The sequence below is a fragment of the Cinclus cinclus genome, chromosome 11, assembly GCF_963662255.1.
Source record: "Cinclus cinclus chromosome 11, bCinCin1.1, whole genome shotgun sequence".
NCBI classification, from domain to species: Eukaryota; Metazoa; Chordata; class Aves; order Passeriformes; family Cinclidae; genus Cinclus; species Cinclus cinclus.
Genome location: NC_085056.1, coordinates 21,099,671 through 21,120,728, shown reverse-complemented (window position 1 = coordinate 21,120,728; position 21,058 = coordinate 21,099,671). Strand labels below are relative to the sequence as shown.

The 21,058-nt window shown below is 50.8% G+C and overlaps 1 protein-coding gene across 1 annotated transcript in view; it reads right to left on the bottom strand.

Annotated features, from left to right (window-relative positions):
* LOC134048156 (hydrocephalus-inducing protein homolog) overlaps positions 1-21,058 on the bottom strand; it is a 75,082-nt gene that overhangs the window by 27,338 nt on the left and 26,686 nt on the right. The window contains exons 15-30 of the mRNA XM_062499756.1: positions 20,552-20,652; positions 19,176-19,311; positions 18,563-18,727; positions 17,536-17,688; positions 14,780-15,018; positions 13,414-13,672; positions 13,152-13,210; positions 12,647-12,740; positions 11,153-11,296; positions 10,346-10,662; positions 8,597-8,792; positions 7,094-7,303; positions 6,098-6,226; positions 2,325-2,502; positions 1,622-1,797; positions 736-869 (exon numbers count right to left, since the gene is read on the bottom strand). Of these exons, the coding sequence (XP_062355740.1) occupies positions 736-869; positions 1,622-1,797; positions 2,325-2,502; positions 6,098-6,226; positions 7,094-7,303; positions 8,597-8,792; positions 10,346-10,662; positions 11,153-11,296; positions 12,647-12,740; positions 13,152-13,210; positions 13,414-13,672; positions 14,780-15,018; positions 17,536-17,688; positions 18,563-18,727; positions 19,176-19,311; positions 20,552-20,652 (2,690 nt within the window). The remainder of the gene's footprint in view (positions 1-735; positions 870-1,621; positions 1,798-2,324; positions 2,503-6,097; positions 6,227-7,093; positions 7,304-8,596; positions 8,793-10,345; positions 10,663-11,152; positions 11,297-12,646; positions 12,741-13,151; positions 13,211-13,413; positions 13,673-14,779; positions 15,019-17,535; positions 17,689-18,562; positions 18,728-19,175; positions 19,312-20,551; positions 20,653-21,058) is intronic.

Sequence of the window (21,058 nt, the reverse complement as noted above, 5' to 3'; positions counted from 1 at the left end):
TTAAATGGACACCTGCCACAGCTGCTCTGCCATGAAAAGCCAGTATAGGTGAGTACACTGGGCCTTCACTGATCTCAGTGAAACTGCTTAGCCTGTGTATAGCCTGAGCCTGAAATTGCTTTGGGGCCTAGCAATGAGTTTGGCCTGCACAGGAAATCTTCATTGTTCTGCAACCAGATTACATGATCTGCTCTGCAGAGCATCTTCTTCCTGAATTGAAGCATCCTGTACTTGTGCTGCATCATGGTGGTGTAAATGGACAGACCAAGTTACCTAGATAAGCTCTGCCTGCCCACCAAGATTCAAGCCATCTGATTTTGGGTTCTAAAAGGGTTTGCTGACATGTGCAGTTCCTTTCTCTTTTTGTTTTTGTTTAGTGTGCTCTGTTACTTGGAACCAAGACATCAGCTGGGAGTTGTCTCTTTCAGAGCTAGTCAGCAGGGACAGAATTTGTGCTGTCTGGAAGGCCTTGAAGGTCTGCACTGGGTCCCCTCAGCTCAAGGGACAGAACCCCACACCTGTGGGGAGCTGAGCAGTCCAAAGCTCAGCGCGGTGCTGGGGAAAGGAGGACACTCCGCTGCTCACATGGAGAGTGTCACAGCCACCAGGACCACATCCTGTCTCAAGTCCAGGCTATTCCCAGCTCTGCAGACACAAGGAGATCTCAGGACAAGGGGACATTGCTGGGTGTTCCCCACGAGGCACCTGGAGATGGGGATGGGAGTCCCTACTCACTTGACAAGACTCTGGCGCAGCTTTTTGTCAGGGAACCTGCTGTATGGGGGATGGGATGGGAGCTTTTCCTGCAGCTCCAGAGCAGCCTCCTCTATCAGCATCATCACCGTCTCTATCTGCAGCTCAGTGTTTGGCTGAGGAAAGGGAGGACAGTGCCTGGTTAGCAAAAGTCTTTCCCACGGTTTGCATCTGAGAAAGGATCCCACCCTGCTCCTGTGGACAGGGGGTGAGAGGTCCTCCTTCAAACCCTGCTCTTGTGGACAGGGGGTGAGGGGTCCTCCTGTCTGGCTGCTCAGTGTCGGTGACACCTCCTGCTCTCTTAGCCAGGACCTCATCTCCACAGCAGTTAACTCCAGCATCTTCACCTGCCCAGCCCCTGTTAGCAAAGTTTGCCTCATCTGGCCAGGCAGACAAACCAGGAACCTTCCAGAGCTCCAGAGACTTGCCTGCCCCCAGCCAGTACCAAGGCAGCTTGGACAAAAGCTGTATTGAAAGGGAACTGGGACCAAGCTCATCTTGGAGGTGAGCACCACCAGCACAGTCCCAGGGCACAGTCAAGCAGCTGCTGTTCAGGTCTGTAAATCTAGCAGGGCTTGGGTTGGGACCAACAAACTCCCCAGCAATGACCTGCATCTCCTTCAAAGCACCATCAACTCCATCCCTTGAGCATGGCCTTCAGGATCTCTCCCTGGGGTAGCCAGGAATCTGGTGCAACCCCAGAAGAGAGCATGAGCAGAGTGGAAGCCCTAGGGGCAATGCTGTGGTGACACATGCTTGTAAGTGGGCAGGGAGGTCCCAGGTGCCATCAGGGCTCTGGTGGGCTGTAAGGGGCTCGGGTGCCATGGAGAGGGTGGCATGTGCCAAACGGGGCTGCAGCTGCTCTTACTACAGTGCCAAAGCCAGGTGCGTGGGGCTTCAGGTTCTGAGTCTTCAGGGTCTGAGTCTTTGGAGTCTGAAACTTGAAGGTCTTAGTCTTCGGACTCTGAGTCTTCTGAACAACTGATTGATTCCTCTGACTGTATTGTTGCAGGGGTTTTATGAGCTTCTCATATTTTTCATTTCCTGAAGGAAGAAAACGTCCACAAAGTGAAGTGTGAGCAATGTGCCAATCCCATTTAAGCTGGGAAGTCCCCACCTCTCAACACTGGTTTCTTCCAGAAAGAAATCCCTCCAGCCATCTATGGAAGGTGGATGCTGCTGTTCCTCTCTGAATCCTCATTGTATTTGCTCCCACCCATCAAGTTTGTCCATCCCCACAGAGGAGCATCTCATTGCCTGCAATGTCACGCAAATCCAACCCTGTCAGAAGCCCTGCCATCCTCTCTTACAGCTTTCCCAAGCCTTTCAGTCTAACCATCATCCTTCAGGACCCTGCCAGATGTGCAGGCAAGCTCTGCAGGATGGCTTCTGGGACAAAGCCCACGCGGGATCCTCTGCTCAAGACTCATGAAGCAGTCAGAGGGCTTGAGTTGGTCTTGGAGTCCTGTAACCCTCAGGCTTGGTGGAGCTGTGCATGAGCTACCCTATGTGCGTATGGTAGGAAACAAAACCAGAAGGACCCTTCCTAGGGGCAGACAGGCAGTGCCCACCTTTGATGTTCCAGGGCAGGTTCACACTGATCACAGGAAAGAATGCTTCTCCTTTCAGGCAGATATTTTCCGGGTCCAGGACACCCACTTTAAGCTGGAAAGTCCTGCTGAAGGCTCCTGGTACTCCTGGCATGTAAGAGAATTTCAGCACTTGCTTCTCACCAGGTGCAACGGAGCCCTGCAGGGATGGGAGAGGAGGGAGGGAATGCATCAGAGTGTTTGATGGGGGGATGGCTCAGGGTGCAGACAGGCTGAGAAGACAGGTCCTCATCTGGAAGAAACCATCAGACCACATCACCTTCGTGATAAACGTATTACAGTCTTGGCTTTGGCGATTGTTAAAATAAATACTATGTGTTTCATAATGTTGACTTTTGTAAAAGAAGTTTCGCTAAAGTTTAGAGTTCTTTCAATGTGAATGTTATCTTGCATTGCAATACCAATGTTGGGGAAGAGTTGATGCAACATTAACATTTAACCAGTGGAGGAATGGAAACCTGTTGAATGTGCTGAAGAGTGACAAATGACCAGGACTAGGACAACTGCACGTGCTCCAAAAAGGTGGGACGGAGGAGGAACTATGTTAAAATATTTCAATACATATAACCATTTGTAAATACGTATGAGGCTGATGCAATACCCCGGGTATATAAGGGGTCTTGATGTGTGGTGTAGTGTGCCTCTGGCTGCAGCTACGCACCCAAGCCAAGCACCCAGTGCTGTTACTTTTGGTTTAATGACTTTGTCCCCTGTTGTCTCTTACTTAATTTTCTTTAAATTTTAACTGAGGAGTGGGCTTCACTTCTCACACCTTCTACATCCCTTGTGCCCCGAAGATCGAGCCTCCAGTCCTGGGGTGCAGTGTGTTTTCCCAAGGGCTCATAAGGCTGCAGCCTCAGCACAGCCTGATATGAGCACAGCTCTGCTGCCAATGGGGTTTGTCCTTCGCCAGCAAGAGCCCGCCTCAACAAAAAAAAAAAGGCTCTTTTGCTGCTGCTGTGGAAGAGAAATCCCTGCGCTCAGCAGGGCCAGCAGCTCCTCTCATCCCTTGTAGGAGACAGGCATGAAGAAATGGGAACGCCATCGGCTTCCTCCTCCCGCTGCAAGGAGGGACAAAGGCAGGAGTGCTGCTTCGGCTGGGAGACATCCAGGCAGGACTGAGAAGCTTGGACAGTGGTGGGATGCTGCTAATTTTTCTCCTTGCTCTTCCAGCCCTGCTGCTCCCTAGCTCCCTCACTGCCCCACAAAGCCGCTGCACAGCAGCAAAGCTGCAGGAGGCAGGGAGCAGCAAGCCTAGGAAGGGATATGGAAGTGCTGCTTAGCGCTGGCAGCAGGGAGGCAGGGCCAAGGGCTATGTCCTGTGTGATCGCACAGCCTGGCTAAGGTGATCCTCAGCAATGCTCCAGTGCCAGCACAGCCTGAGATCTCAGCTGTCAGAGTCCCAGAGTGACTGTGAGGAAGCAGTTAAATTTTAATTTATGCCTCAATATGTAAAGAATAAAACCCCAAAGCCACAAACTCTTAAGGTGTCAGTTTACCTTTGAATATCAAGTGTTAATAAGCTCTTAATTAAAGTGCTAGTTTGCTGTTGAATGTTCAATGTGAAAAATCTAACACTTACCTTTAAAGTCTTTGTTTGCTATTGAATGTTAATGTTTAAATTCTAAAACTTACCTTTTGTTGTCATTGTTAAGTGTTAATATCCCTTGATAAGTTAAGAGGTGTTCTGCTGATCCTGTGTTTGTCTTCCTTCCCATCACCCACCCCATACCTGTACCCCCTTCTGTCGGGTATCACTTCCGCTGCTCCCAAGAGATTGTGTGCCCAAGCCTATATGCAAATTAGAGACATCCAGCATCTTATAGACCAAAAGACCCCCAAAGACAATGAGGAAGCGTAAAACTAAAGACTGAAAATAACAATCCTGAGCCGGCAAAACAATAAAGAACATCAAATCATCAGCCAGAGCTGGTTTCCATCTCGTCACATAACCTTAATAGCATCTGGCCAGAATAACAGCCCTAGACCACAAGCCAACAGGTGTATTCCTAGGGACTCTCCTGAGGATGGAAGCCCCAGCTCCGCCAAGAGACAAAGCTGTGCATTCTCGCCCTCAGCGTTGTCCAGAAGGAGCAGCAGCAGTGGTGTGCGTGACCCCTTGGGCTCCCCACCCAGAGCTGACCTTTAATAAAGGCCTTTAAAAAGGAGCTGGTCTCCTGGCCTTTTCAAACACAATATATGTTAAAAATCCACTTTCTGATACGGGGTGAAAAATTACTATGGGGGCTGTACATGTGCCGGGACCCTTAACACCCCCCACGTGGAAAGGAAGTTGCGAAGAGAAAATGCATGCAGGCTCCACCTCTGGGGGGCTGCGAGCAGACTCCAAAGCCCAGGAGAATTTTGCCTGTCTGACCAATAGTCTTCCTAAAAGGGCTGAATTACGGGAGGAATCTTCCCATATGAAAGCAGTCAACGCTGCCAGTTTTTCCCTGCCGTTTTTGGCTTTTTGTTGGGCTGGGAACAGCTGGAGGGTCCAGCTCCCGGCAGAGCCACTCCCTGCTCACCGCGGCACCCTGGTGCTCGGCTGTTTGCCCGCGGGCCAGCCGCGCCTGCTGCCGGCTGCGGGTGGTGGCCAGCACTGCGGCAGGCGTGCCCGCTCGGGGCGGCTGGCCGCACACAGCTCCATCTGCCGAGCGGCACACGGACAGAGCGCCCCAGGGTTACAGCAGCACCGCTCTGTGCCTGCCAACTGTTACTTTGCGTTTCTCACTTTCTCTCTCCGCTGTTTTATCCCCTTCTGGTTGGGACAACACCCTTTCTTCATCAAGAAACAGTTTTCTGATGTAATACTTGCTTTGTTCTCACTATGTTTTCATCTGAGAAATCTAGCAAGTAGAATTGTTCTCTATTCCCCTTACAGCAGCACAAGACAATAACTGTGAAGGGCAACCAGCCTGCTACTGGCACTGTACCACTTCAGCTCTGGAGAGGCAGAAGCAGGCAAGGAGAAACGCCCCTCCAGGCTGGGGTGAGAAGTGCCTCCCTCCCAGAGGCCTTTGCAGGCACATGTTAATATCTTGAGTTCTATTGGTTTGTACAGTTGTTCCACCCCTGTTCACCTTGGATGTACCCTTTCTGGAACGTTCTTCCTTTCCTTGATGCCCCTTGGCTATAGTTTGCCCTATTGCTCCATCCCTGTTACCCTATTGGTTCCCCTGGTTGGCTGCCCCTCCTCTGCACTGCTTTTCCCTGTCCCTGTTGGACCTTGATCCTCAGACTGGCCTCTTTTGTCCCATATTTAACCCTGTGCCCTCAACCCAGTTTTGTCTTTGTCCCTGGATTCCCTTCAAGACCCAATAAACCTTCCCTCGGATTTCCATAGAAAGACCTGCCCTTTGCCTGTTTTGTCAGCAACTTTTTGTTTTTAGCAAGTGTGCTCCGGGCTCCAAAAGCACAGCTCGTTCTCAGAGGAACCCAGTGAAGTGCATCACTTCAGGAGACCAACAGACTTGTACCTCCTCCCACTGGTGTGTGCCCTGTGACAGCAGAGCCACCCACCAGCCAAGGCCATGAGGGAGTCTGTCAGGAGAGCACTTGCTTCTCTGTCCCCAGCAGAAACAGCAGAAATTACTTACAGCCCTCTCTCTCTAATGGCTGGGTTTGGGATTTTCCTCTCTGATTTCTTTCCCCCTTCCCCCTCTTCTTTTTCCCTTTAACACTCTCCTGGGCCACCAGACACAGGGCTGGGGTCAGTCACTTGTGGTACTTACAGTGGGGGGGATGACCAGAAACACGCCAGGCAGATGTTGCTCTGCAGTGCTAGGATTTAGCACCCAGTTGAATTCAGTGTTGCCAGTGTTCGCCAGGGTGACTGTGCTGTGACAAATTTCATTAAATATCTGGAGAGAAGGCATAGGAGTGGGAAGTTACAGACCCAGGCCTGCTGCTGGGAATCTCCTTCCTCTCTCCTGGGGCTGACAGCAGACACATAATGGGAGCAGGGACCACGGAGGAGATAAAGGCACTTGGGAACCGAAGGAACCCCCAGGCACAGGGCACCTGCAGGACCAGGAAGCTCTGGTAGCACACAGAGGTGTGGTAAACAACCATGTGAGGGCCAGTAATAAAGGAACCAGGGGACCCAGGCCCTCTGCACTGTGAGGGTTCACCAACAGCCAGGAGAAACAGAAACAGCACTGAGGCATCCCAGAAGAAAAGGCACCTGTATGCAAGTATTGGCAAGCAACATACATGCAACAAGGGAGTCACACAGGGCAAAACAGACAGGGCCAGCAGCTGGAAATATCTGTGGGCTTTCAACTGAAAAACAGTGAATGTGGGAGTTATTCTGGGACAGTCTCTCCAACTAGAGCAACTGGAAGCCCAACTTGTTCCCTTGATTATTGTGTGGATTAAGCAAGACCTTTAGACAAGAGCATGTCCTTGGGAGATCAGGCTTTAGGAGTGGATCAGCAAAGGGATGTCTCAAGACATGCCCCTCCGAGCATCCCCCCTGGGGCCCTGCCTGCCCCAGGAAGCAGTGTCAGGTACCCTGAAAAAGAGGCATTCCCAGCCTTTTGGAGAGGGTTAGAGATGGCCATTTCAAACCAGCTTGGATGCCAGATGTGTCCCTCAAAGGTTGCAATTCCAAGCCCCAGAGCCAACAAAGGGGCTGGGAAGGGGGAGGAGCCCTGGACTGAGGTGGGCAGGAACCCATCGGCCGTGGTTCAAAGGCAAGGAGCTGTGCCAGGGCACACGTGTGGTACCTGAAAGCCGCAGTTGATCTCCTGGAGGCTCAGGGCGTAGCTGATGCATGAGGCCTCCCCAGTCAGCTCCACCTCGTAGGTGGGGCCTCCCTCCACGTGGCACAGCGCCGTGACACTGGCGATGGTGTTGAAGTGGCCAAAGAACTTGAAGGAAACCTTCTGTCTCTCTCCTGGCTGCAGCACACCCGACTGCGGCAGGACACTGAAAACCTGGAGGACAGGAACGATTGAGATGTTCAGTGTGGAAATGGATGCAGAAGAGCACCTTGGAGCAAACTGCAGCTGTAGCTGGAGGTGCCTATTCCTCAAGCACAGCCAGAATCATCCTGATCTCATCCTGTGTCCATGCCACTGACCAGTGGAGAGACCACAGGGAAGATCTTTTCCCATACTCACAGATCAATGCATTAATTGTACATTCAAGTGAACTGGGATGTCTCCTGGCAGTAGAAATTCTCTCTGATGCACATCTTGCCTTTAAAAAGCATTTCTTACTGCTTTTAGAAAAGGAGGAGACTCAGAGTGAGAGCTCTTGGAGCTCGGGGATCTCAGTGAAGGACTCCAGCTCAGCTCCTCTGACTCCTGAGGCTTTTCCCCTCACTCTCTGATTTATATGCTGCATTCTCAAGGTGCTACAGCAAAAGGTCCTGCAAAAATGTCCTATGGACCACCTGATGAGCTCCAGGGGGAACAATGCCCTCCATAGGTGCTGCACAGTGTCCTTGGGCAGCCCTATGACATGTCCTGCACGGCCTCTCCAACAACCAGTTGCTTCAGCAGTGCTTTGTGATAGGTCTAGAGGGATGTGAGGCCCCTCTGTGGGCAATGCTGAGGGCTGCCAACGGGACTGGGAGCTACAGCTCTGCTTGCCACACTGAAAATGTGGAAGTGAGACAGATTCCCTCCTACATTCTCCACTTTGAGGGGAGTGTGCAGTACGTCCGTGGATAACCTGAATCCCCCCCCCAAGCCTAGTGGGATGTAATACTTTTCACAAGTATATGGCAGCACCTGAAAAACAAGCCATTTTCTATGCTAGGAGGAAGAGACAGCCACTTTGCAAAGTCTCAGTTTATAAGACAGCTTCAGGGCCACCACTGCAATACCAGCTCTCGGGTAAAAGCAGAGACCTGGAAACAGGTGGTCTGGCTGGGTTGGGAAGAGGGTACATGGAGATCAGCACTCATCACAGCTTGCTCTGGGAAGGAAGCTGGAGGTCTTACCATCATAATGCAGATAAAAGCCTCATCTTACCTTTGTGAAGAAAACATGGCCACAAAGTCCCACACTCCGCACAGGTCTGTAGGATCTCAGCAGGCTTCTCCAAAGAAAACTCCTATTTCTCCCTCCCACACACCCCATGTCCAGCCACTGGCCCTGCTGCCCAGCCCAGTCTTGGGGCACAGGACAGTAGGGCAGCAAAAAGGGAGGACAGCAGGAGCATGACTTGGTGGTGGTAAGCTGGGGAGGCAACACAAGCAGTAGGTGTACAAGAAAATCTACCTCTGCTCCTGAAGACTGGGCAGGATCCCACGATTCTCTGAGGGCTGTGCCTGAGTCCTCCCCATTTCTAATCTTGAAGCGTCTCCTTTGAGGTGCCGAGTAATCCAAGCAGGTTCTCTTCTCCTTTGGTGGTTGGGGTTTGAACTTAGGTGGGTAATGCTCATGCCTGGAAAATAATGTAACTATGAACAGGGACCTGCCATGGGAGGAAGGGACACCTGCACGAATAGCTCCTGGTCAGGATGCAGCTGCTGGGTGGGTGCTGGTGCGTTGAACTGAGAAAGGCTTTGATCCAGCCCTTCTCAATCCAGGCTGGAGCAGCTCTGTTCTAAAGACAGCCCAGGGATGATACTGATAGCAGTGGTGCAGGCAGCTGCAACTGCTCGCATTGAGGAACTCCAGAGGATGGGGATTAACACCTTGTGGGGATGCAAAAAGCACAGTGGGAGAGGAAAAGACAGAGAAGGCAAGCCAAGAAGGTGAGATCTGAGGCACCAAGGGGCACACCTGGCCAGTGATGAGCCAGCACAGCCCCCCCAGTGCCCAATGCCAGAAACTCTGCAGCTCTACCAGGTATTTATCAGGGATGTTTCTCTGACACTCTTGGGGGGGTTGGATGATATTTTCCAACACTCCCAGGTGACTCAGGTCACATTCCCCATTTTAAATTGAAGCAGGTGCTCAGGGTAACTCTGCTTGTGTTTCTAATGCCACGTCAGAGACACAGTTGAGCCATGCCTGCCTGTCACCCTGCCGAGCTGCAAGTGCTCCCCACACAGTCAAACACAACCTGGATGTTCCATTCCCAGACCGGCATTCAGTGCCTATAATGACCTGCTCCCCAAAGAAGCCCTGTCTTTAGCTTTGTAGCTTGTTATCTAAAGCTGGGTTTTATTTCTGGATGAGGGGCTCTCTCATCATGACCCCAAGAGATCCCTCATCATTTTTTCTACTGTCTTTAGTTTAAATAAATGGTTTGAGGCAACTTCCCAGGACGATGGTGCCCGGACAATGATATTTTTCACTCTAAAGTGGAAACTCTCTGGGAGGAAGGGATAGGAGATGATATGATGAATAAGTCCTGCTGTTAAGCAGTACAGTCCCCATAAGGGACATGTTGCAGTGGTGAAAAGTCAAAATTAGTAACAAGTGTCACAAAAAAAGGGAGTGAAGAATCCAAGGTGTCCACTGAAAGCGGAGCCCTGTGAAAGAAATCGACCTGGCACTAAAGGAGTTGTCTCAGAAAAGAAGGAAAGGGAAGGTAACAAGATGTTCAGCATCAGCCCAGGCTCTAAGTAGCTCTTTCTCTGGTGTTGGGACTTTCTGGGCATCCTCCAGCACAATGCAAGGGAGGAAGATAAGGAGCAGACAGGAGCTCCTGCAAAGAGAACCCATCCCAAAGCAGAGGGGTCAAAAGGGCCTACCAGAAGCACTGTGGGAGCTGGGACTAGGGGCCCTTCATCAAGGTGGACATTGCCTCAGGCCACGGAGGTCTGAGAAAGCAGCTTTCAGCCCAGCTTTAGCTTTCCTTCCCAAGGGAAACCATTAGGGGTTTGCCCTGGGAAGCACAAAATAGGTGGAAAACCAATTCCCTGAGCATCCAGATTGACCACGGCTGGTAAGTGCTACTTGCACAAGGAAAAATCAGAAGCAGTCTGTCAGATCCTAGGCAAACAGCTTTGTTCTTTGCAAGGTAGAAAGGGGACGCCAGGAAGAAGAGCTTCAAGGAGAGAGCAAAGGTGCACATACCTCAGCCTGTTCACCTGGCCGTCTGAATGGAATGACCAGTGGTACTGGACAGGCAGTGGGCTGCAGTTGGTTATCTCCAGAGAACGCACTTCTTCAGTGCCAGCCAGGATGCAGCCAAACTCCAGGATGCTGCGCTGGATTTGGAGATTGGGGAAGTGGACTTCTCCTCGAAGGGTGATGCACTCCACATAAGGATGGCCATTGACCATGTTTATCTTCAGAACCTTCTCTTCCTTCCAGCTATGAAAATCCAGTTTATAAGATGGGTCAAATGCAATGTAGAGATGACAGGTCTGTCCTACATCCACTGTCACAGGCTGCAAGGAGATGAACAGTAATTAATCACCCGTGTGATGACGTCCCAAGGTCTCACAGCTGAAACAGTAAATGCTTGAAGTGTGATTCGCAGCATGGGCTTCTTGGTTCATCGTGCATTTCTTTTACAGCAACACTGTGACTGCAGCCACAGCAGTCTAGTCCAGGATTCCCTCAGGCCCATGTTTCTGTGCTCAGCAGCAAGACAAGGGGGTGGCTGCTGGAGAGCTGGGATGCTTTCCAGGAGACACCTTTACTGCATGGCTGGCCCAGACCTAGTTGCCTGCTCCTTCTCCTTGTGCCTTAAAGCCAGGATGGACCTTCTCAATTCAGATAAGATTTTGATTCCTTCAGCAGCTCTGCTGATGCAGCTCAGGCCAATCCACTGCTGACACTACAGAATAAACTTCTTGACTCAAGGCTCTCCCAACAGAAAGGCACCACCACATCCCTCCTCTTCAGACCCCACTGGAGGAGTCCAGGGCTGCTCACCTGGCCATCCGGGAGGGGCTGCTGGTCCGCATCGCAGAGCAGAAACGGCTGCTCCAAGTCCAGCATAAGGTCGAGTGGCAGCAAGCAGGTGTTCTTTAAAGCCAAAGGCTTGTACTGCAGAGTCAGGACATCATCACTGGGTTTCTATGGAAACGGGAGACAAGGAAAAAGAAGCCTCAGCTAGCCACAGACCTCCTTCTGCTTCTGCTGCATCTCACAATTTTCAGCCCCAGAAGTGCATACATCCCTATTTACCCTTTCTATTTGTTTCTACCCTTCCAGGACATTTGTCTTTAAAGCAGATGCTTTTCATGTTTAGAACCACAGCATTCCCTGGGGGACAGGGAAACACTCCCACACATGGATGAGGGAATAGCCCCCTGAGAGGAGGCAATTGCTTAAACAAGATCTAAATCACAAAAGTCAATCCAGACCATTTGTCTCCAGTTTTGTCTCTCTGTTGGGCAGAACAGCAGTAGATGGTCATCACTCACATACAGACATTTCTTACAACCTTAATGGCTCTAGCAGCCTCATCAAAGCAGTTCATCTGCAACATGTGTCCTGCAGCCCCTGCTACAGGGACACAGTGTCTGGTCTCAAAGCTATGAGCAGCCTAGGCTCCTCCTTCCTCTCTATCCATTGTGATGGGCTTCCTGCACGGTTTGCAGAAACCAGAGGGTTTGGGAAACTAGTTCTGCATGTACTGATATCAGGCAGGTGCTGTGCCATGGCATGCAATGAATCAGTTTGTGTGTGTGGCATCAAGCAGAAGCCAGGCAGAATCAGGGAGAGCTGAAAAGCTTCTAGTTACACCTGAACTGCCTGTTCCAGGGATTCTGTACTTCAGTGGAAGCCTAGGAATTGGAAGAGAGGCCTGAAACTACAGACACCAAAGAAAGAAACATCCTCTCTTTTTCAGACAACTGGTAGGAGAGGAAAAGATAATACTGGAGTTGGGATCCAGAGACTAAAGGACACCTGCTCTGCCTCAGTGTTATCATCACTGCAGCTGCAGGATGTCTGGGGGTCCTTTGAAGCAGGTGAGGCTCAGGGAAATGCACAGAGCTATACCATATAGCTATATCATAAAGCATCCATGCCAACAGCAGAGAAGGCAAAGAGACACAGGAGATGATGGGTTTTTCCTTGTCAGCCTGAGGAATTCACAGGAATCTCCATTTTTCCCAGCTTCCCGACAGCATCGGGGTACAGACATCCCTGTGCCTTGGAGGATCCTGAAAAACCTCCCTTTACAGTGAGCAGAGACTGGCATTTCTCTGGAAGTGCCCACGATCCCCCCCTGGCAGTGCAGCTGTAACTGCAGCTGTAACTGCAGCTTTACACTGGGGAAGTTAAATACCACTCTCATCTCCAAAAGCATCTTCACTCACTTCACAAAGTGCCTCAGGAAGGGTAAAGAGGAGCTTTAACACAAGCACACAGCCCCCTTAGCCATGCTGTTAAATGTCAGGATGCAGTCTAGAAACTTACCTTCTCCACCCAGAAAGAGAATTGTCTGGCTGATATTTCTATGGAGGGATCAATAAACTTGCAGGTAATGGTTGTTTCTATTATCTTCTCTGTCCTGCTGGCTGTCCCAGTGACAGCTTCACACATCACATAATCCTGCACCTCCTGCATGCAAGGGTCTCTTGTCACTGCTGGGTGGTGGCAGAGCATCCAGACAATGCCCTGCCCTGGCTCAGCACCCACCACCCACCACAGGCCCTATTGTTGCCTTAGAGTTATGGCCACTGTGCCTTTTTCTTCCTGTGAGGCAGCTTCTTTATTCTCCACTCAATTGTCCCTAACAGTGCACCCAAAAACCACAAAAGGCACCTGGGAGATAATCCCTCCCTTTACACGGCTTATGTTTTACTCTAATTTTACCCCAGATAAAGCGCTTGGCACTTTTTAAATTCACTTTCTTTTTGGGCTCCTAGGCTAAATGATCTCTCTGCCCTTCTTTGCTGACTAAGCAGGCAACACTGTTTGCCTCAAAAGAGCAACATTTCCATCCGCCCCTACTTTGGGATCAGCCCTGGGTTTTTGTAGCTGTGGAATCACAAGAAAGCCTTAGCTGGTCTGACGGTGGCCAGCAAGGAAAGCAACTGGTGCTGCCACAGGAACGTGTGGCCTTAAACCAGTTTCTTGAAGGCCCCTGCTCATCTCCCCAGGCGAGTGTCAAGGAATGTGGAACAAGCCCCGGGGAGGGCATCTGATGGCTCCCCAGGCTCAGCCCTTGGTGGGGACCTCACCTGCTCGATGGGGGAGAAGCCTCGCAGCACCATGTCCACAGACTCGCCCGGCTGCAGCTCCATCGACAGTGGCTCCAGCCCAAACACGGGGCTGGTGCCTTTGGGGCTCTGGCAATCATCTTCGGCCAGGGGGCTGCTGAGGGCTGGGATGCTCTGGCCCTTCTTCTTAGGGGGGCTGTGACATTCCACACTCCAGAAGAGCCGATGGAAATGGTGGCCCCTGTTTGTTACTTTGAACTGACAAATACAGGGAACGAGCCTAGAATAGAGGCCAGGATGGAAAACAGTATGGGAGTAGCTATTTCCTTGGTCAACAGAGTGCTCCCAGTGAGCAGTCTGAGGTGTTAATAGCTTGGAGACTGTCTGCATTTCCAACTCTTAATGTGGATCAGAAACAGTGTCTGATAAGGTGCCCTTCAGGCCCTGGTTTTTCCTCCAAAATGCTTGTTCTGGGGTGATTCATACTGTGACTGTATCTTGTATTAATCTAGGCCCCAAACCGTTACTGAATCTTTGAGATCCTGCACTTGGGGACCTTTTGTGTGGGGGGGTACCATTGCAGGCATTTTTAAAAGCCAGCTCAGAGACACTTTCTGAATGATCCCAGCAAGCTGGTAAAAATGATCTGCCTGCTCCAGGACCGGAAACCAGGGCAGCAGGGACTCTCCTCCAGGTTCATAGCACCTTTGGGTTGCACTGGTAGCCATTTGTAGAAACTTTTGCACTGGTATCCATTTTGCAATTAGAAGCTGTTTTAAAGTGAACTTTGCAAACTCTGCTGGCAGCGAAAAACCAAGCGAGGTCCTGGGCAGAGCAGGGCAGCAGCAGAGCCCACGAACAGCACGAGGAAGCGGCAGCAGCGGTGCTGTGGACCCCACACAAACCAGCAAGTTTCCATCTGCCTCTGGAACTGCTCTGAGGGCTCCTGCCCTCCGGCTGGGCGTTATCACCCTCCTGTCTCTTTGTTCCCAGGGCCCCTGCTTGCCTGAGAGGCACCATTTTGGAAGGGAAGGCTGTGATGCCATCTTCCCTTGGTCCCTCAGCCACACGGAGGGACCGCCTCATCTGGGCACCATTTCAGAACCTTTTGTTCTGGGGAGCCTGTGAGAGCATTACTTGGTCAAGTCAGGACAATGTATGAGAACTAAAGACAATTCACTGGCCATTTAGCAACTGGCTTCCCTTTCAGTGGCTTTTGAGGGTATCTAACAACATTCAACTGGCCATCCCATGTTTCTAAAGGAGTCTCTGCCTTTGGGGAAGGTGTCAGGGCTTTGTAAATTGAAGAAGATCTTTTCTGAAGAACTACAGCAAAACTGCTCCTTGTTGAGACAGGAGGAGAGGTGGCAGTGGAGAGATCTCCTACCTGAACTGGTGTCCCAAGCTGAGCTCTGGGACGAATGGTTTGTCCATGACAATTGTGGTGCCGGTGCCCACAGCCAGCACCATGAAGGTGGTCCAAAGGCTGTTCCCAGTGAAAAGCTGAATAGTGTCAGCAAAAATCCCAGTGTCATCCAAGGTTGCTGTGATGGTCACAGGAACCTCACCCGTAGCAGGGATCACTCCTTCTTTGGGTTCGATGACATAGCAGTGGGCTTTGCAGGCCTGTAAGAAAAGCATATTACGCATTTAGGATGGAAATGACACACCCTGGTGTTCTGGGGGATATAAGAAAAGGAAAGAATAAAGAGGGGAGGATAAAAAATCATAAAGGCTTAATTTCCCTAAATTTAAGCTATAGTACCAGGAAACAGCAGAGCTTATACAACCTGTATTTCCCCCTCCTTTAACAGACTCTCCTAATGAACCCAGTTTTCCCGACCGACGGGACACTCCTCCACAGGAGAGTGTTCCTTCCCCAGTCTTTCTGTGCACTATGTGCCAAGGAAAGCTGCTTTGTCTCTTGTGGCTTCTTACAAAGGCTCGAGGCCAGAGGAAGCCAGGACTGTTCAAATCCCACTCCAGAAACCACAGAGCTGGGGGATACTGCTGAGAGCCTGAAGAATAACTCTGTAAAACCAGTTCAGCAAAACCCCAACACCAAACTGTTCTTTCCCAAAGGGCCATCAGTGCTTCTCAACATCCCCTGAAGGACTGAAGCCCTCACTTCCCACTGATCATCAGCTGTAGAGAGGTGCCCCAGTGCCCTCTGCTTTGGAAAAGTCACCTCTGAATGGTTACAGCAGGGCAGAAAAGCAGGAAGCAAAAAGGAAACTGGATAACATGCGCCGTGTGGACATGGCCCACTCTTCCCACCACTCTTCTCTTCATCTGCTTTCTCATGGACTTCATGGATTGGGCAAGAGAGTGGGAAGCTGCCCCAGGCAGGGAGGAAAGGCCTTGCAGCAGCACAGCTGCATGGACACAGCTCTGCAAGTCCGGCCCTGGTACGAGCTTGTGAAACCCATCCTTGACACGCCAGGCCCACCCAGCCAAGGTGCATTGCTCCCTGCACAGGCTGAAAGCAGAATTTCATTGTGGAGCTAGAGAAAGCTGTCCTGGAAAAATCCCTCACTTTAAGGTTATCCCCAAACAGCTGGAAAAGCAGCAAGAGGAAAGTTCACGGCCCTCCTCCTTGGCGCAGGAGGCTGAGCCTGGACTCTCCCACACAGCCTGATGCTTTATCCACAGACTCAAACAAGTCCGTAGTATCAGGTTTTAACCAGCTCCACAAGTTCAACACACCCAACGTGAAGAAGAACAAATCTCAAGCTGCTCACAGATCACCCCCTCCATCAGTCATCCCCCCAGTCCCAGCCCCAGCCTACAAGCCCTCCACTGGCTGCACCAGCCCTGCTCCCCCTGCCTGGGGAGTAGCCCCAGCTCCTTCTGCCCAATGCAACCTCCACATATTGAGGAGCTGCCTTTCTCTGCAGCTGGTCCCCAAAGATGCTCTTCAGCGGCACATGTTGCGGTGTGTTTTTTCTTTAATGGTTTGCCCCTGTTCCCCCCTCTATTGCTGGTCTAGTCCAAGTTGTACCCTCCTACCCAGTTGTCAATCTTCCCTAAGACCTCCCCTTTGTTACAGAATGTTCTCTGTCCCTCCTCCTCCTGAATTGTCAATCCCACATTGTACCTGCCCCTTGCTGTGGAATGTTCTTTGCCCTTCCCCCTGCCAAGCTGTCAATCCCTCCTTGTGCCAAGCCCCTGCTTTGGAAATCCCCTTGGGCAATCCCCTAAGCTTTGAAGCTCCATGGGTTTGTTTGAATTGCTCCCTCCCCCTGTGTTTCCTCATTGGTTAAAGCATTGTAAACCCTGCCTTGTGCTCCTCCCCAATCTTCCCCCTATTGCTTGAGGATTGTACCCTCCCCTAGAACCTCCCCTGTATAAAAGTTCCTGCACACTCAGTGTCTGTGTCTATTGTGCCTGGGCCTTCCTTGGAATGGGCTGACTTGGGTTCCACAGGGAAGATCCCTGTCTTCTCTTTGCCTCTGTCCTCCACGCTTCCACGTATCTGTGTGCTGTAGAGAGCAAGCCCTGCCCTCCTGCTACCCAGCCCAGCGTTGGTCGGGGAGCAGCCACTCTGGGCATGGGCTCGGGAGCTGGCTGAGCAGCTCTGGCACCGTGTCAGGCACAGAGACCATAGGATGTGGGGGTGCACAACCCCCAGACATGTCTTTGTGTGGACAGCCCAACTGGCTCGACCCACAGGAGCTGTGAAAATTGCCTCCCCGCAAGCAGTCTGAGGACAGACCTTGTAGCCTGCCCTCCTCTATTAACAGCAGTTTGGCACAAAGCAAATGGATAGATGGAACCCCTAGGGAAATGTAGGGAAACCATTACGGCGATCCATGCGCTCCGGGGAGCAAAGGACCACAGGTTTCTCTTGATCTCAGAGCTCCAAAACTGTGACACACCCAGCTAAAGGCCTTCCGTAAAATTAAGGGAGAACTTGTCAACACAACCCAGACTAATTTGTGCTCCAGCATCTCTGCCCCTGATTTCACTGAGGGGTGCCCCAGCTAAAACCTCCAGAACCAGGTTTCTCTTGCCTCGCTCAGATGGAATATTGGAGTATCTTGCCTCCTCTCACACAGGGCAATCTAGCTTGCATCTACAAACCAAGTAATGGCTGCTACTGACCAGTCAATTTCCCTGGAAAACAGCCCCACAGATACTTACTATCTCTGCCCTGAAGTCTGTAGGGACAAGACGTTTGTTGAAGAGGGTAAAAGTTTGTGAATTAGGCTGTAGTGCTGGGATCATGCCAAATTCTATCAGCCTTGGACTCGGGTAGATGTCTGCCAGCTGTCCAGTGCTCTGTAATTCTTGTCTCTGTTCCAGGAAGCAAGCAAGAAAGATTTTTTGAAAAACCAAAACAAACCTCAACAGGGAAACCTAGAAAAGTTTAAGCAGCTCAACACTGCCTATGTTACTTTCTTTAGGGACAGCTAGCACTGTCCAGTTGAAATGCTGGGCTTTTGGAAAAGAAAACAAAGTTACACATTCACCTCCAAATTCAAAAGGATCAAGGTAAAGACAAACTTTCGAAGTACAAATTATTGGCCCCAAGGGTAAAGCTTTGGAAGAAATGTCAGGTTAAGACCAGGCAGACAGTTGAACAACTAGTTATTGTGGTGGGGAGAGACTCAGCTTAAAAGGTAAGCAGCCTGAGAGTTGAAACAACTGTTTTGTCCAACTTCAGGTTCACTGGCACAGCCTGCACTGCCAGTCCTTCCTGGTGACTGATTTCTGTGCAGGGCCACAGTGGCCCAGGTTCAGATGATTGGTGCCATCCAGGGAATTTGGCATCCTCATTTGCATAGGTTTTAATGGAAGTTGAAATCCTTGCAACAACTCTTCAAATGTCACATTTCCTTTCTTTCAGAGAAAGCTCAAGGTTCCCAGAAGTCTTCTGACATCTTCTTTTGTGCTCAGAGAGATGACAAGACATTTTATAACAGATGTTTCCAAAGTTACTAGCATTTGAAAGGTTAATTAACTAGAATTATCCTCGATTCCAGCTTAGATGAGCCACTTTCTGTGTCAGACACTGAGATTACCACCTATAAGGCATGAGCTGTTTATGCCACCAATCTCTCCTGTCCTCCAAAGCAGCCTGTGCCTGGTTTCCCCAGAAGAATCCCCATACCCTTTGCAGCCTGCCAGGACAAGTTGCACAAAGGCACACATCTCCCCTTGCACTCACCCGTGGGTTTCTCTCATCCCCAAACACGCTGATAAGAACACTGGTGCGATGCTTGCCCAATGTTTGGACTTCGATTGTAACTGGAATCTCTGCAATGCTGTGAGGCTGGACAATCCCACAGGGTTTGGGGCTGGAGTAGAACACAGGAGTGTCCTCCTTGCGTTTCTAGAAGGGACAGAATCAAATGCAATTTAGGAGGGACCTCTCAAGAAATGTCAAACTCCTTAACATTCACCACAATGCCAACTTACACACATTTTTAAAAATCCCCAGGGCAAAGATAAAAGGCAGAAGCAAGATGCAAGAATTGTAGGCTTAGCATCCTCAGGGTGGTCCTGCAAGGAGGCTGCCAACACAGGCATGGGTGTCTGTGGGTGCAGCAGCTTTTCACAGCCCTCTAAGGTGCCCCACAAGAAAAGACCCTGAAGACTAAAACATAAACTGTTTCCTCAGGAGATTACACTGCATCCTAAAGTTTACATTCAGGTAGGATCCTGTTCTCAGCAACTCTTTAAGACTGAATAGAAACCAGCATGGACCTACCCAAACCCTTTTCCCCTGTAGTAATCTCCTCAGTAATATTTGCAAGAAGGAGGTGCATGTGATACCAAACCTGGGGAATAAGCCCGTAGCAGCCAGGAAGGTCGGTGTTATTCACAACGAGGAACTTCCTCTCGTAGGGCACCTTGAGGCGGCACTCGTCGTACAGCAGGACGTGAGGGTACACTCGCAGCTCAGGAACGAGACATCTGGGCAATGAGATGACCCCAGGGGAATCAGAGATACTGAGAGGATGGGGAACGTTTACCCTCGAAGATTGTGAAATGGAGCATAACACGTTTGTCACTGTCAAATAGACGTTTAACAGCCCGACACTGATAAATTGCCTTCAATGTCTTCCCACTCAAACATGTCCTGTCAAGGAGGGGCAAATCCTGAGAGGCAGCACCCAGAGACTGCCAAGTGCCCCAAGCAGAGCACAGCTGTCTCACAGCTGCCTCAGCCCCTCCTTTACCCAAGAAGGCTTACAAGGACTCCTGTAACAGTTCCAGTGATCCATGAGCTCTGGGGGAGCCTTCCCAACAAGGAGCAGTGCTCACCAAGGCTCAAGGAACACACGACTCTAGTGTCTCAATAAAAATGATTCCCTTCTCTCCCTTGGCACTGTTGCCCTGCCTGAGAACTCAACAATTTGCCCTAACCTTGGAGGGCATGAGACACCACCTGTCCTGCAGAGTGGGTGATCACCCCTTCCCAGTTCCTACATCTCCCTCAGTCCTTCAGTCCACAGGTCTATGCCTGTTTCCAGTTGCACGTGCTTAAAAAAAATGCAGCCCAGGCACTGACTGGATGGCTCTACCTGGGAGAGGGAACAGCACCAGGGAACTGCATGTCTCTTGTCATTAAACTGACGCCTGTGGCAGCATAGCAGGATGGAATGCTGCTGCAGCAAGAACAACTTTTGGTTTTAGTCTGAGAACATTAACGCTCAAAATGGGAAGCAGAGGCAAGGAGAAAAACAAGAGCTGGCCTGTCACTTCAAGGGCTGTTTCCCCCTTGTAAGATCCTGCCCTCACCACTCTTGCTGTGAGCCACTTCCCCACGGTCACGTGCCCTCATTAACAGAAGCAGGCCCTGACTCTCAGCAAGCTGCTTGGTGTGTCCCAAACCAGTGCAGGTTGGTTACAACCCAGCACAACCTCTTGCAGGAAGGAGCAGAGGAGTCCCCCGGGAAATTTCTTCCACTTCAGGCACCAAAAACCAGGCCAATAAATCGCATCATTCCTGGTCCCTTTAGAAAAAGGCCCAGGACCATGCTGGGCTGTGAGCAGGGGTGCTTTTCAGCACAGGCTGCTTTCCAAGCACTGCTGTTCTCTCATCCGGCTGGGCAGAACATGAGGTCATTAAACAACACGTCTCCTTGGCAGCTCCAGCCAGAAAATCCAGGTCAAGGCAGCGTGCTGGGGGAGGCCAGGGAAGTGCTGGTACCTGGCCATGATGGTCACTGATGCCACTCCATTGCCAATACCCTCCAGGTCCACCAGCATTCTCCGGCAGAAATCCATCACGGTGTTGGAACACAGGGTCACCTGGTGGGAGAGGAGAGGAGAGGAGAGGAGAGGAGAGGAGAAGAGAGGAGAGGAGAGGAGAGGAGAGGAGAGGAGAGGAGAGGAGAGGAGAGGAGAGGAGAGGAGAGGAGAGGAGAGGAGAGGAGAGGAGAGGAGAGGAGAGGAGAGGAGAGGAGAGGAGAGGAGAGGAGAGGAGAGGAGAGGAGAGGAGAGGAGAGGAGAGGGCAGTAAATTCCTCCTTACAAAAGCTCGTTACCCACGTGTGATATCCTCCAGTTCTTGTTTCATGCTAAGGAAAGGGTGGATTTTGCCTTAATTCTTCTGCTGCTCCATGTGTGGAGCACAGTCTCTGAAAGTCACCAAAGCCTCCTGGCAATACCAGATGTGTTAAACACACCTTGCTATCAGGGTATAGGTCAAATAAATT